This window comes from Aphelocoma coerulescens, chromosome 1 (assembly GCF_041296385.1).
Source record: "Aphelocoma coerulescens isolate FSJ_1873_10779 chromosome 1, UR_Acoe_1.0, whole genome shotgun sequence".
NCBI lineage: Eukaryota > Metazoa > Chordata > Aves > Passeriformes > Corvidae > Aphelocoma > Aphelocoma coerulescens.
Genome location: NC_091013.1, coordinates 30,804,686 through 30,818,559, shown reverse-complemented (window position 1 = coordinate 30,818,559; position 13,874 = coordinate 30,804,686). Strand labels below are relative to the sequence as shown.

The 13,874-nt window shown below is 45.5% G+C and overlaps 2 protein-coding genes across 5 annotated transcripts in view; both read left to right on the top strand.

Moving 5' to 3' along the window:
• Nucleotides 1-6,277, top strand: part of NPAS2 (neuronal PAS domain protein 2) — a 105,605-nt gene extending 99,328 nt beyond the window's left edge. For all 4 annotated transcript variants that reach the window (XM_069005778.1, XM_069005784.1, XM_069005797.1 and 1 more), the window contains 4 exons: nt 391-560; nt 1,061-1,153; nt 3,507-3,693; nt 4,832-6,277. In XM_069005778.1, the coding sequence (XP_068861879.1) occupies nt 391-560; nt 1,061-1,153; nt 3,507-3,693; nt 4,832-5,023 (642 nt within the window). In that variant the 3' untranslated portion in view covers nt 5,024-6,277. The remainder of the gene's footprint in view (nt 1-390; nt 561-1,060; nt 1,154-3,506; nt 3,694-4,831) is intronic.
• A 2,319-nt stretch (nt 6,278-8,596) lies between these two features.
• RPL31 (ribosomal protein L31) lies at nt 8,597-13,679 on the top strand. Its single transcript, XM_069005769.1, has 5 exons — nt 8,597-8,689; nt 9,296-9,412; nt 10,888-11,013; nt 12,977-13,089; nt 13,601-13,679. The coding sequence occupies exons 2-5, from the start codon at nt 9,306-9,308 to the stop codon at nt 13,630-13,632; spliced, it is 378 nt and encodes a 125-aa protein (XP_068861870.1). The 5' UTR covers nt 8,597-8,689; nt 9,296-9,305; the 3' UTR covers nt 13,633-13,679.
• The last annotated feature ends 195 nt before the right edge of the window (nt 13,680-13,874 follow it).

Sequence of the window (13,874 nt, the reverse complement as noted above, 5' to 3'; positions counted from 1 at the left end):
TTGTGCTGTGGGATGACCCTGCTTGAGGAGGGAGGTTGGACCAGATGTCCCACTGTGGTTTCTTCCAACCGCTCCTGTTCTGTGATTCTGTGAAACAGAAAAAAACAAAACAAAAAACCCACCCCATTTTTTTTTCTTTGATCTTTTCCCATCGTGCGACTTGGCGGCAGCTCCTCACGCCTAACTCTGCTCCCGCCTTCATGGGGGGTCGTTTGGGCAGTGCCTTCCCCAGCGCCCCGGTCCCACGGGTTTGCCGGACGGCACGAGCGGGGCTGGGGCAGCCGCGGGCATGACAGTCGTTTCGCGTATGGTGACAGCAGCCGGGTGGCGGCACCGCCAGGCACTGGTGCCGAAGTCAGGCTGTCTCCCGGCTCTCCTCTTTCCTTGCAGGGCCCGAAGGCGGCGCGGAGCGCGGAGCTGGCCCCGGGCGGCGGCCGCGCCCCCCTTCGCACCGCGCCCGCGCCGTTCCCCTCAGGCGGCGGCCCCGCGGCGCCCCCTGGCGGCCTGTCCCGCGGCGGCACCCCCGCGCCCGCCGGCTGCAGCCACGACCAGCAGCTCAGGTACGGGGGCACGGGGGCCGCGCTTGGGAGGGCGGAGCTGCCCGCTTTGCTCAGCGGAAACAGCGGTCACAGCGCACACCAGCTCCTGTGACTGGAGTCACGGGGGTGGATTAGCACCCCCAGAGCGTAGCTGTCTAACCCCGTAGCGTTAGGAAAACTGAAATCTTACTGCTGGCTTTGACGAGCACAAGGTGAATTTAACCAAAGTTGTAAAATATTATTCAAGCATCCATATACTTACCAGATAATAATGATAAAAAATGTGGTTTATTAGGTGTATGTCAGGCGCCCAGATCACCCCAGAGGGCAGGCTCTGCCCCAGCCTCTCCGCCTTGCAGTGCCCAGGATGCTCCTGCCGCGGCCAGCAGGGCTGGGTCAGACTCCCCACACTCAGCCTGGTGCCGTGCCTGCGAAAATGCCCTGTTTCTCTTTGCACAGTGTGGGATTTGTATGGTCCTTCTCTTCCAGCAATGTCACTTTTTTTTTTCCTCATGTGCTAGATTGTTGCTTAGCCAGCCTATTCAGCCCATGATGCCTGGCTCCTGTAATGCAAGACACCCTTCAGACCTCAGCATGGCGGGATCCCAGGCTAAGTATGTGCCTTGTCAAAGATAAAACATCAAAGTTGCTTTTGAGGGGAAGTAGCCTTCTTTTGTAAGATGACGAAGTAGTTATAAATATTGGGAATGTGTTTCTGTGCTGAGCCTGCCTTCTGGCATCAGGGTCAGCCTTACCCTGCCTGGTCACATCAAGAAGGATGACAGAGAGAAACACAATGTGCCAGTGGCGTTTTAACAAGCCATGGCTGGGGGAATATTTGTCCCTCACATGCTGCCTGCTTCAGCACTAGAATTTCTGATCCACCAAGGTAAATGTGAAAGTCAGCACTGGCCCAGTTAAATGACTGGTGCCAAGAAAGCCTCAGCTCAGTTGTTTTGTCCCCTCAAAACTTAGATGAAGGAAGCAGACCACACTGGTCAAAATATACCCTTTTTTTTAAGGTGTTTTTGGTCACTGTACTTAATTGTGAACTGCTAAAATAATAAGCAACTGATTGCACATCATTTCTGTAAAAATAATTATTTTTACAAAACAGTATTCTTCTAATGTTATCTCAGGAATTCAGTACTTCTTTTTTTAAACAACACTATTGGTGTTTAAGATTATCTTGAGTTAATTTGTCAAATGTAAACATTGTAGCTCTGCTTTTAAGCCTCTGAATAAAAGAGGCCTTATTTGCAAAGATGCATCTCGTAGTTCACATAGACTTCCTGACTCGTGGGACCCTTTTATAGGAGCTCACGTCCTCGTACAAGTACCCAGACTGTAGCATTTCTGACTAAACCCTAATGTTGAACAGCTGTTGAGTGAACACATGCCACATAATGATCTCATCACCCTTTACAGGATAAACAGAATTAGGCTGGGTTGGCAATAGTTCCATTGTGGTTTTGCCCACAGCCTTCCACAAAACAACACATATTTAAGCTTTGCTATGCAAAAGCAGAATGGCAAGAGGAGACGAGTATTTTGTTTCTGTCCCATCCCTCATTCCAGAGGGTTTCTAGAGGCTTCTTCTGTTCCTAGAGTGGGGTTCACAGTGATGGGAACTGCTGATCGTACTTGGCAATATGTGTATGAGCAGCTTAAGAAGTAATCAACCCTAGCCATGTTTCTGCAAGAGATCACCACCCCCCCAGGCAGTCACAGGGGAGCACAGGCAGCAGGACAGGAGGTGCATTTGCTTCTCTCTTGCTGCAGTTCAGGGCTCAGCATATTAAAACAGAATCAAAGGCCATTTGGTTTAATGAGCCTGGGACGTGAATGCTGTGGCTGAAGACAAGATGTGCGTAAACCAGAATCTTTAATGAATCTAAAATGTGATCTGGATTTTGAGGTGAGATGTATTCTTTCCTCCAAGTCCAGCTCATGCACAGAGTAAGGGAAAGCAGTGCTGCCAATAGTGCTGTTGCTCATATTAGCAGGTCCTATGCACAGGAATCATTTATTGAGAGTTGTTTGGGAGGTTTCAGCTGCAGAAGAGAAGGCCCAAGGACAGCAGCAGCCTTCCAGTATCTAAAAGAGGGTACAGGAGAGAAGGGGAGGGACTTTTTACAAGGGTGTATAGGGATAGGACAAAAGGCAGTGAATTTAAAGAGGGCAAGTTAGATTAGATATTAGGAAGAAATTCTTTACTGTGAGGGTGATGAGGCACTGGAACAGGTTGTCCAGAGAAGTGGTGGATGCCCCATCCCTGAAAGTGTTCAAAGCCAGGTTGGATGGGGCTCTGAGCAACCTGGTGTAGTGGAAGGTGTCCCTGCCCATGGGAGGGAGGTTGGCACTAGATGGTCTTTAAGGTCCTTTCCAACCCAAACCATTCTGTGATTCTATGAATTAGGAAGACTAGGGATTGCCATCCCTATTCTAAGAGAAGACTGTGGAGATACTTACAGCTTTTTACCGGCTAGGCTCGTAGTTCAATGCCTTAGAAAGCCTCGGGCAGCCTAGAGAGGTAGCACGGGCAATCCAGCATTTCAGTAGCTCTGAAAGCGGCAAATGGTAGCTGCAAAGCTGATACCACCAGTAGAAGCAAAGAGGGAGAAATATAGCCTTCAGCTTGCCTAATTCCTGCAATTAGAAGTTTCCAAATAGAAACAGAGACAAGATGTTCGCAGAAAGATGCAAGCCAAAGAGGGCGGGCCGTCTCTTGGTCCTTTCTTTTATTGGGAGAAGGGGAAGGGGAGGACTGGGGGGAGGACCCGGGGTGACTGGCCAATCAGACACTGCTAAAGAGTTTGAGTTACATTTGGTTTTTGCCCACGCTTGGACAAAGGGGTTCAGAGCACATGGCAGAGGCAAGTGTCTTGGGGAGGGGGAAGGGAAGCTCAGAACAGGCAGCAACAGAAGACCTTTGTTTCCAACATTTTTTTCTTCTTTCTTCCATAGGTATTCTCAAACCCAACAAATGTTTCAAAGTTTGGAAGTGCAGACTTCCAGCAGCAGCTCTCCAATCGTACTGATGGGACAAGCAGTGTTAAACCAAGGGTTCACCACTAGCCCTCCTTCCCAGCCATCCTCTTTGCCACCTATGCAACTCCAGCACCAACAGCATCAGCAACAACGCTACCTGCAGGTAGGACAAAGAGGATGATGTATAAAGTGTACACACAGAGTAATAAGGTGAGTGGACTCTGCAAATGGAGCCCCAGGTTTCTGCTGGGGCCTGATCCTGACAGAAATGTCCATTTAAGAGATTCTGACGTGTGACACACTGCTACAGTGCCCTGTACCAGTACAGCAAGGGAGCAGTGGGAACAGTCAGAATATTTAAAAGGAAATTACTAATTCTGTACATTTGAAAGCATAATCAGATTATCTTGGATATATTTAAAGTTTATTTCTAGCTGGAGAAAATCAATGCCTTAGGATTTGTTCTGTACTCTTTATTCAGTATAAAATTTGCTTAGTTTACAAGTCGAAAGATGATTTTTAATTACCAGCATCAATATAAAATAGATCTGGATCAGATATCTGGATCCCTTCAGGAAACTAACATATTTTTTCAACTCCACAAGGCAAAGAAGATAAAGTGGAGCACGTTGCCTGGAAGAACCAGGTGATTTGAAGATGTAAAAATACTTATTTTTTGACCTAATTCAACACATACTAAAGCAAAGGGGGGAAATGAGGTGTCTCTGTATTAGTTCAACAGGAGCTGAACTGAGTCTATAAAACCTGGTCACATATCCACTGGCATCACTGAAAGAGTATAACCAACCTCAAATGATTAAACTCTTGTTATTGAAATGAAATCCTTATCATAGGCAAGAATTAATGAAAAAAAGTATGGCAGATACTGTTTCCAATAAAGGATCTGCAAAATTCACATCAGCTTCAACACTGCAAGGTCACACCCTACTGTAAGCTCACAAAAAGGAAGGGCTGGAAGGGACAGCATGAGGCACTTTAGGATCCTGTTTCATTTCTGCCATCCATCTGTGTCATTTCTGACATGTTCACCCACCCGGTTCCTAAACAGGCTTTTCAGGATAACCTGCAAATCCCAGGCAGTGCATTCCCATGAGAAAACCTTCTCAATGCCTAATTGGAATGTTCTTTGTTGCAATTAGTTAAGCTAACCTCATGCCAAACAGCTCCAGAAATAAAAGCCAGAAAACCAGTAATATTTTTAAGCATCCTGTACACTGAGGACAAAGAGCATTAACACGTGAAAGAATCAAACACCGTGATAAATTTTATTTTATCTGTAGGTGCAAACACCAAGTTCTTTGCACAATGAACAACCCGATTCTTTGCTCCTGCCATCTTACTCACCACAGCAAGGAAATATTGGGTATCATCAGACACAGCAGCAGCAGCAGCAGCAACAACAACAACAACTAACATCAAGAAGAAGGAATAGTTTGTCAGAATCATCAAATTTACCACAGCCACTGCGATAGAGTCCCACCAGCACAATCAATGCACGATTAGCTTTAACCAATGGGCACATGGGGCAGAAGAGAATGACTGTACTTACTGTTCTGGCTTTTGCACAAGCATTTCTTTCCAAGCTCTATGACAGAAGTATGCCCAGAGTGCAGACTGCCACAGACAGTGCATTCACGGCACACTGGCTTCCGTTTGCGCTGTGTCGCGAGCACAGGATGTACTGACAGAGCAAAATAAAAAGGAGCACTATCCTGTGCGGCTTCCATCACCACTGGGTGCATAGGAAGAGGCGTTCAATCCCGGCGTGTCACTCTGGAAGCCATCTGGCAATTCAAAAGACTGTCGACAGACTCATGAGGTACTTGGCCTTCACTGTTTCAGTTCTTCTTTTGTGTATGAAAAGCACTGCGTCAAAGGTCTATCGAGGAGAGAACAAGAGATTATTTTTATTATGATTATTGTTATTATTTTGCACAACTGCACAGAGGACAAAACCTAGGCACTTTCTGTAAAGAGAAGTTTGTTTCTTTATTCTTGTGGCCAAATTAGCACATCCAATGGAGGAGAAAGTCCAGCCATTGGTGAAGATGGTCTACAGCTCATAACCCTTGATTTAGAATCTGAAAAGTATTATGCAGCTTACCCTAACTGTTCTTCATTAGTAAAAACCAACCAACCAAAAAAGAAAACCCACACTGGACTGTTTCCTACGTGAATTGTGATTTCAAAAGAGAACTCAAATTGTAAGCACAATCATGCAACTCTCCAATAGTACAACATGAATCCTTCTTCAACCTAAACTCACCCACTCCAAGTCTCTGAGAAATATGCACTGTGTTTTGGCCCACTGACTCGGGATGCTGCAGACTATTACATATCTCTTTCATTATAACATTTAGGATTAAATTTTCCTTTGGAGGAAAAAAAAAGAAAATGCACTTTTCGCTTTTTTTGTATGTTTTCCGTTGATATGTTTCTAAGAAAGATTTTATGTAATTATTAAATAAAAAGTAGTGTATTGTACAGCTGTTGTAATAATGACCTATTTCTATATAAAATAAAATTATATGGAATTATGTGGAAATTATTTTGTATATGAAATATCAACTCATTTCACAAGTATAAAGATTGTGCTTGTGCTTTTTTGTGAGTGGGTATTTTGTAATAAACTAATGAATTAGAAATGTTTTTGTGAAGGGAACTACTGTTTCATGCTATATACAACTCAAACTATTATTTTTTCCATTTAATGATGGACAGTTGTCTTTATTTGTAGAATAAAATAAAATAGCCAAAAGGCTTTATTGCAGGACTTGCACACATTTTCCTGTGACTGTTGAACTATGTGATTCACTTTAGACTTTTAATCTTAGCCACAGACTTGAATGGTGGCTGGCACCCAGTTAGCAAAACCAAGTATTATCCCTTGGAATTTTTGTCATGGCATTGACACTGAAAATGAAAGCTCAGGAAGTTATATTAGCTGCAAGTGAAGACAGCTCATTTTAAGCACCTTTAAAACTTTGAGCACCTTTAAAGACCTCAGGCAGCTTTGTACTTCCAACCAAAGAGTTCTATATTAACACAAAACAGATCTGTGCCTCAGCACACACCAGGGCTTTGACCCATGTCCAACTTCAGTGTTTTAAGACACCGCTGTCCTGAGTTTTGGGACACATCTCTTCTGGAATACTCACCCTGTAGACAGTCTAGTTTCCACTTTAGCATCCTCGTGCAGACTCCTTTTCACATTAAGTTCAAACTGACTACAGGATGGAGCAGCCAAGGTACAGGTTTGCTTTCCCTCTGCAGACAGGGAGAACCTCCAACACAGATGGAGGTAGGTAACAAGCACAAGAATGTGTTCATTCCCCTCAGTAAGACTGAAAGGGGATGGCTCTCAGGGCAGCTTGCAGCCACTGGAGCCAGCATTAGCTTCAACAAAGTGCACACATGACCTTCCCTCCCTTGAGTATCAAGGATCCCATCAGCAGGGCCCACATGTTCTGGTTTATATGCCACAGGGGAACAATGGAGATAACTGGGCTAGGAGCTGGAAGTTGTGAAAGAAAGCTCTCATTGAAATGAAAAAAAGCTTATTTGCCCTGAGTTCTGAAAAAGCTAGAAGTCTCCTAAAGAAAATCCATTGACAAAATTACCCCGATGATTCAATTGCAAGACTGGGTGGTAGCACTGATGGGTGCATGTGTATTTCAGTCCATACAATCCCTCATTGGGAGAGAATGAGGGAATCAAGTATCTGGTCTCTAAGAAAGTGTTTTTACTGCTACCTTTAGGTACCAGGGTGAATTAGCCTGCTCATCCCTTTAAATTCTTGTGTTCAGTGAAGCAAGAGTGACCCCACCAGATGAAGATTAGAAAGCTAAACCTGAAGGTTTCACCTAATGTCTGAAGGAACCTCTCTCTTCATTAACTATAGACAAACCTAAGCAAAGGCCCGTTGGCTAAGACAGAGGCTAATTTCATAAACCCCAGCCACTTCTGGGAAAGGAGGGAACAAATCTGTAAGCCCAAAGTTCATGCAGGAAGAGGTAAGGAAGGAATAAGAGCACCTCAGTGGAAATACCTGTGGAAGTAGCAGTTGATGGATCTCAACTATTATGACAGAAGATACAGGAAGGGAAAATTCCTTTAAGAATTTGTTCTACTCTCAGGGATTATAAACCCACATGTCTCCCAGTTGCCAGTGGTATGTCCAAACCAAACTCAGCCTTGGAGCAAACACAAACACTTTCTAAAACCAGTGGCACTGTAAGCTGTTAACAGGGAGATGCTGTAAATAGGGTAGGGTTGCCTTCTAAGCTGGTTTAATACATTGTTTGGAAGGATACAGAGAGCTCACAAGAGCAGATTTATGTCAATACCTAGTTTTTCATGCTTTCCCCATACACACATTCCGGTTTGGGATTATTGCCCTTGTTCTCTGTTGCACACACAAGGCAACGCCAGTCCTCACAGAGCTGGGGTGTTCTAGTTCATTATAGCCGAGACCCAGCTTGTTCCAACATAATCTCTTAGCTCGGGCCCGTTTTCCGGGCAGGTGGGATGGTTGCATCAGTCTACTGCCCCACGCCGGGATGCCTCGGTTCTGTCTCGGGAACAAGAGCTCCAGATCTGCGGGAGGCAAAATGCTTCTTGGAAGCACCAGTGTGCCAAGCCGAGCTCCCCACACACCACTCCAAGGAAAAGAGAGACCCTACAGAGGGAGCGGGGCGGGCGCGCACTGAACATCCCCGGTCCGGGTACACCCAGACACCGCCCCAAAGACCATCCCCGGTCCGGGCACACACTGACACCGCTCCCAGAGAACACCCCCGTCCGGGCACACACTGACACCGCTCCCAGAGAACACCCCCGGTCCGGGCACACACTGACACCGCTCCCAGTGAACACCCCCGGTCCGGGCACACACAATGACACCGCCCCAAAGAACACCCCCGGTCCGGGCACACACTGACACCGCCCCAAAGACCATCCCCGGTCCGGGCACACACTGACACCGCCCCAAAGACCATCCCCGGTCCGGGCACACCCTGACACCGCCCCCAAGGCAGCCCCGCCCGCCGCCGGCGCAGTCGCCTCTCAGCCTCATCCCGGAAGAGCTCCTGTTTCCCAGCGTGCCGCGCGCGCTCCTTTCCGGCCTGAGCCCGGGCAGGGTGAGTGTGGGCGCCGGTTCGTCCCGCAGAATCCGCCTCCATCCTCCGCGGAGACCCCGCGGCGCGGCGGGAACGCGGCCCGGCCCGGCAAGGGGGGCGGCCCGGCAAGGGAGGCACCGCGTGGGATCTCCCGGCGCGTCCGCGTTTGGCGGGAATGGGGCCCGTGTCCTGCCCTCCCCAGGCCCGGGGGGGCCTGCGGGACCTGCGGGACTCATGGGACGGGGATACGGCCCGTGCCGTTGCCCCTGGGAGGAGCCGCTTTGGCACCGTCGTGTTCATTCCGGGACGGGCTGAGCTGCCCTCCTGGGTCGCCTTGCGGAAGGAGGGGGTTTGGGGCTGGCCAGGAGGCCGGTGTTACTGCGAGGTGGTCGAAGAGTTTCGGATGTGCTTCCTGCTCCTCTCAGGGAGATGGAAGTAAAGCATCTGTGATGCTGGAAGGTTGCTGCGTGAAGCCCGCGACTAGTGCGACCGCGGGGGTTAATTAAGCTTAGGTTTAGGTTTCTGAATGTGGGAGTTGTGCGGTTTGTAAGGGGCTGGGGACGGCGGGAGGGAAGGGAACGGGGAAGGTCCGAGGTCTGCGTTTGACGTGTGCTCGGTGCCTTTCAGCGTCGCTGAGATGGCTCCCGCAAAGAAAGGCGGCGAGAAGAAAAAGGGGCGCTCTGCCATCAACGAGGTAGTAACTCGGGAATACACCATCAACATTCACAAGCGGATCCATGGCGTGTAAGTTCTTTTTATCAGCGAAATTCGCCTTCTGTGAAGAGGCATTTGGAAGTGGGTTCGGTACGTTTTAAAGGGCAGAGAAGGGCTGTCCTTACAGCGTGGTGTTTGTGGTCCCTTGTGCCTCGGTTGTGTCCCGAGGCAGCAGCTCTTGGCTTGTGGCTGTCAGGAATAAGCCTGCTTCTGTGATTGTGAGTGTTCCAGAACTTAAATTGAAGTTAGGTTGATTTACTTCTGTGCACAGGTTGTCATTCTTTCCCAAGCAAGTGCTTAAACTTCAGGCCACCGAGAACGTTTCAGAAATTTAATACTGCTGTAATCAAATGGTTGGCTTCATGTTTATCACGAAATTGTGTGAGGTGTAAACTGGGATATGATTTGGGTTAAACGGTATTTGTTGTGTGTAGGTAGGAGTAGCTTTTTAATCGACCAAATGCTGAACCTCATGAAACTGTCGTGGAGAAGTGCTTCAGAGGAAACTGCCTTGCCCTTGAATTCTGAGTATACCTGCAGTCACATGGAAGACACCCTCCAAATCCAAACAATTGGTGCAGTGGCTAAAGTTAGCATGGGATAGGAGAGAAATGAGGCAGTGGAGCATTGCAAAACCGTGGCTGAGAATGGGGAGGTAGTGGTACTCTTCTAATGGCATTAAGATGTTCTGGCCTTGCGTATTGATTGGCAGTTCAGTCTGTTTTAATGCTGATGCTGATGATGTCCACTTTTCTTTTGGGGCATGATATGCTAGAGCTGAAATGCTTTTTATTTAGCACGTTTCTAGCACAAACTATTGACAGCAGTGTACACATAGTATAACTGAATATAACCCTCTGTGGGACCTCGGGCACCACTGGCACAGCCCCATGTCGCAGTGTGGGTATAATTACATATGGCAAAATGCTCATGGTGCAGCTCTTACTTCTTTGTGAATGCCCAGTCCTGCAGGATCTGGCCATAATGGGCATGAGACTGGGGGAAAAAAACAGTTCTCATGGTGGTATTGGTGCAGTCCTGATAGCATGAAAGAAAGTAACCAAGTACTGTTCAGCAAAAGCTGATACTGAGAATAACATCAATTTTGTTCTTCTGCTGTTTATTTCAATACTGATACAGTTCAGTCATGTTTATGTTATTATCGTTGCACTGCTTTTCTCATAGGGCTTTTATTCAGAGCATCTGTGAAACTTCTGATCTCTTCAGTGTTACTGAGATATTCAAACTTGTTGACATTAAAATGAAGGCTTAAGATCCAGGAGATCTTGTGGTTGCAACATTTTACTGAAATTATTCTACCTAAGTATAAGTGGTTTCTATTAAAGTTACCAGCTGCCTGACAGGGTAAAGGTCCAGTCGTGCTGGTACAACTGTTTGTCTGCTCTTAAACACAATGCTTTGGGTTGTATGGAGAACATATGCAACGAGTGTCTAGTGCTGACAGTGTCCTGAAGTTAAAGAAGTGGCTCTTGTGTTTGTCCCAGGGGCTTCAAGAAGCGAGCACCACGCGCTCTCAAGGAAATCCGTAAATTTGCGATGAAGGAGATGGGTACTCCTGATGTTCGCATCGATACCAGACTGAACAAAGCCGTCTGGGCTAAAGGAATAAGGTGGGTTTTTGCAATTTTCCTTACTGGGTGAGGAAGGACACCAAGGATTGGGAAAAAACTATATACTTCTTGCAGTGTTTGCATTTTCTTTGCAAATGCTTCCTTCTTGCAGTGTATGCACCAACCTAATCTTTCTGTCACTTCTGTGTTCTGGTCAGCTTTCCTGGTGTATTTGTAACAAAGCTTTGGTAAACTCTGGGATAAAAAGAACTTCCTTCTACTTCTAATAAGAATAAAGCAAAAGAAGGAATGCAAGTTTAGGGGTGGAAGGCAGGGAAGAGAAAGGATTGGGATATTGTAATACTGTAGTACCTTGATCCCTGTTGTAGCAGACAGTTTTTATAAACCTGAGCTTTTAGTGATACCTACAGGCTGTGTCTGGGATTTGTGTAGTGTATCTGAACAGGATTAGGTTTTGAAGCATGCTGAACTGATAAATGCTGCACAAAAGGAGGTGTGTTTTAAACAGGGCCATTAATCTTTTCTTGTAAGTGCAAATAAATAAGTCGTTTGAGGACCAAAAACTACAACTTCTGTTAAATCACTGCTACAAAGGCAGCTGATTTGACATATGTAAAGAGGGTCCAAAAAAACTCCTGTGAGGAGTGGGACCTCTTAAACTCTAAAAAAAGGTTGACTGATCTGGATTGCTGCTTTGAGAGATGCACTTGATACACATGGATTTAAACCACGTCTTCTGGGAATTGGGTCCATAAGTCTAGTCTGTTAGGACATACATAGAACGCTTTGCCTGGCATTGTGTTTCCCACCTTTCCTTCAAAAAGCAGAGTGGGAGGATGAGACCGAGTTACTGGGTCTTACAGGCAGGGGTTCTCTGTCCTCCCTGTTAAACTGCCCAGTACGTAAGGAGTGAAGAAGTAGCAGTGGAACCAGGAGACAGCATAACTCCAGAACTTCGTAGGGAGACTGCTAACCAAGACTTCCTCATGTTAACTGGTAAATGTGAAGTCTGTGGAGCAAGGAGTCGTCATATCTGTCTTTCCAGTGGGAGTACAGTTTTTAGTAGTTAAATATATAATGTATGCAAAGTAAAATATCTTCCTCTGGAAGGATCACCAGAGGCTAAAATCACTATGTTGCCTGGTAAGATAGTGATCTACATAAAGTAGTGAAAAATGCTTTTGACTTTGACAAGAAGGGAGTAAAGGAAAGCAAGTTCCCATGTCTTAAATTTCTATGTCCACTGCTCTTGAAAAGGTACAGCAGGGAGGAGGAAGTTCCTTCAGATTTCTGTGGAGCAAAGTACTCTGAACAGGGGTTTCCTAAAATCTTCAATTCCTCTGAGGTGGCAGGTTATGTGAAAAACGGTGGGGAAAAAAAATTTTGTGCTGTCCCTCAACAGTGTATTTTGGGCATTATTGGGTGAGGACACTAAGCTATTACAAACAGAATCATCTAAACAATTTAGTTGTTATTCCATGGGCTTTGTTAGGGAGAAATGATGATCAGTTTTGTGCCCATAAGTAAGACCGAGGTTCAGGCCTGATGCTCACTATAATTTCCACGATTTCTGGCATAAATATTAGGCAATACTTTGACTTTTGACAGAGTCCTTGGGCTTTCAAGGTAGATTGTTGAGGTTTTTCCTCACTATCTTACATTGTAGTAAGAAATGCTTGTTAGTAACAGCTGCTTGCTGATCATGTTCACTTGCTGATCATCTTCATGATGTATTTCCTCAGTAGTGGACTGATGATGCACTTCTGACTTTATGCTCCTACTGGATTATGAATTCATCTTACTCAAGGCTCAGTTAAATTTTACCTTCTAACTTTAATAAAACCAAACCAAACAAAAAAAAATAGCTCCTCTAAGGCAAACAGTACAATCTCCTAAAGTACAAGATTTTGCTCTTGCTATGATGCTGAGAAAGAACTTTCCTATGAATTCATGGGTTTCAATACAGACTTCACTGAAAATTAATCTGCCATCTTAATTTTAGGAATGTTCCTTACCGTATCCGCGTGCGTTTGTCCAGAAAGCGCAATGAGGATGAGGATTCACCCAACAAGCTGTACACTCTGGTTACCTACGTACCAGTCACAACATTCAAAGGTAAGGAAGGTTCCATGCATCTCCCAGGCCGTGTTTGAACAAGAAGCAAAGCAGGACAGCTCCTCCTGCATTGCAAAATTCAGGTGAAAAGCACACTGCAAGAGTGAAACCACTGGCTTAACCTATCTCTGCTGTAGAGAACAGAGCTGCTGGTTTGCCTGCTCCATATTAAAAAAAAAGTACAGAATTTAGTGAAATGATCATGTAAATTTTGAGAGATTGAAAAACACTGGCCATAGTTGTTAGGGTAGTTCTTAGGTTTGTTTTCCCATGTAAAGCCTATTCTCTGATGTCAAAAGCTCAGGCAGGTTGAGCCCTTTCTGCTTGTCATCTGAGAAAAAAAATTCCATAACTACAAATAAGTTTTTGTTCTAACGTTTGGAGAAATACTTGCCTATATAGTATGCTCTTCCAGAAGTAGATAGCAAACTAGCCTTGAAACAGTAGGTGTACTTCCTTGGGAAGTCTTCCATATATATAACAGGTGGTGATAAAATGTCTTGTTTTGCAGGTCTACAGACAGTCAATGTGGATGAAAATTAAACAGATTTTCATTACAATAAAAAGATAAAAAGAAAATATATTCTTAAGTTTCTGTTTTTATTGTCCAGTCTGTTCAGGCTCTCAACTGTGAAGCATTGAGTTGGAACAGGTACCAGCCTTTTAAAGTATCTTGCTTTCTTTGAATTTGAACACAATGGTGTAATTTTCTTAATTAAAGATACACTAGACTTATGTTACATGTGAATGGAATAAGGAGATTCAAATGTTCTTTGTGGGTCCTG

Coding starts and splice junctions, on each gene's coding strand:
- RPL31 (XM_069005769.1), top strand. CDS start 9,306: ATGGCTCCCGCAAAGAAAGGCGGCGAGAAGAAAAAGGGGCGCTCTGCC. Junction 9,413..10,887: donor CACAAGCGGATCCATGGCGT/GTAAGTTCTTTT, acceptor TGTTTGTCCCAG/GGGCTTCAAGAAGCGAGCAC. Junction 13,090..13,600: donor ACCAGTCACAACATTCAAAG/GTAAGGAAGGTT, acceptor CTTGTTTTGCAG/GTCTACAGACAGTCAATGTG.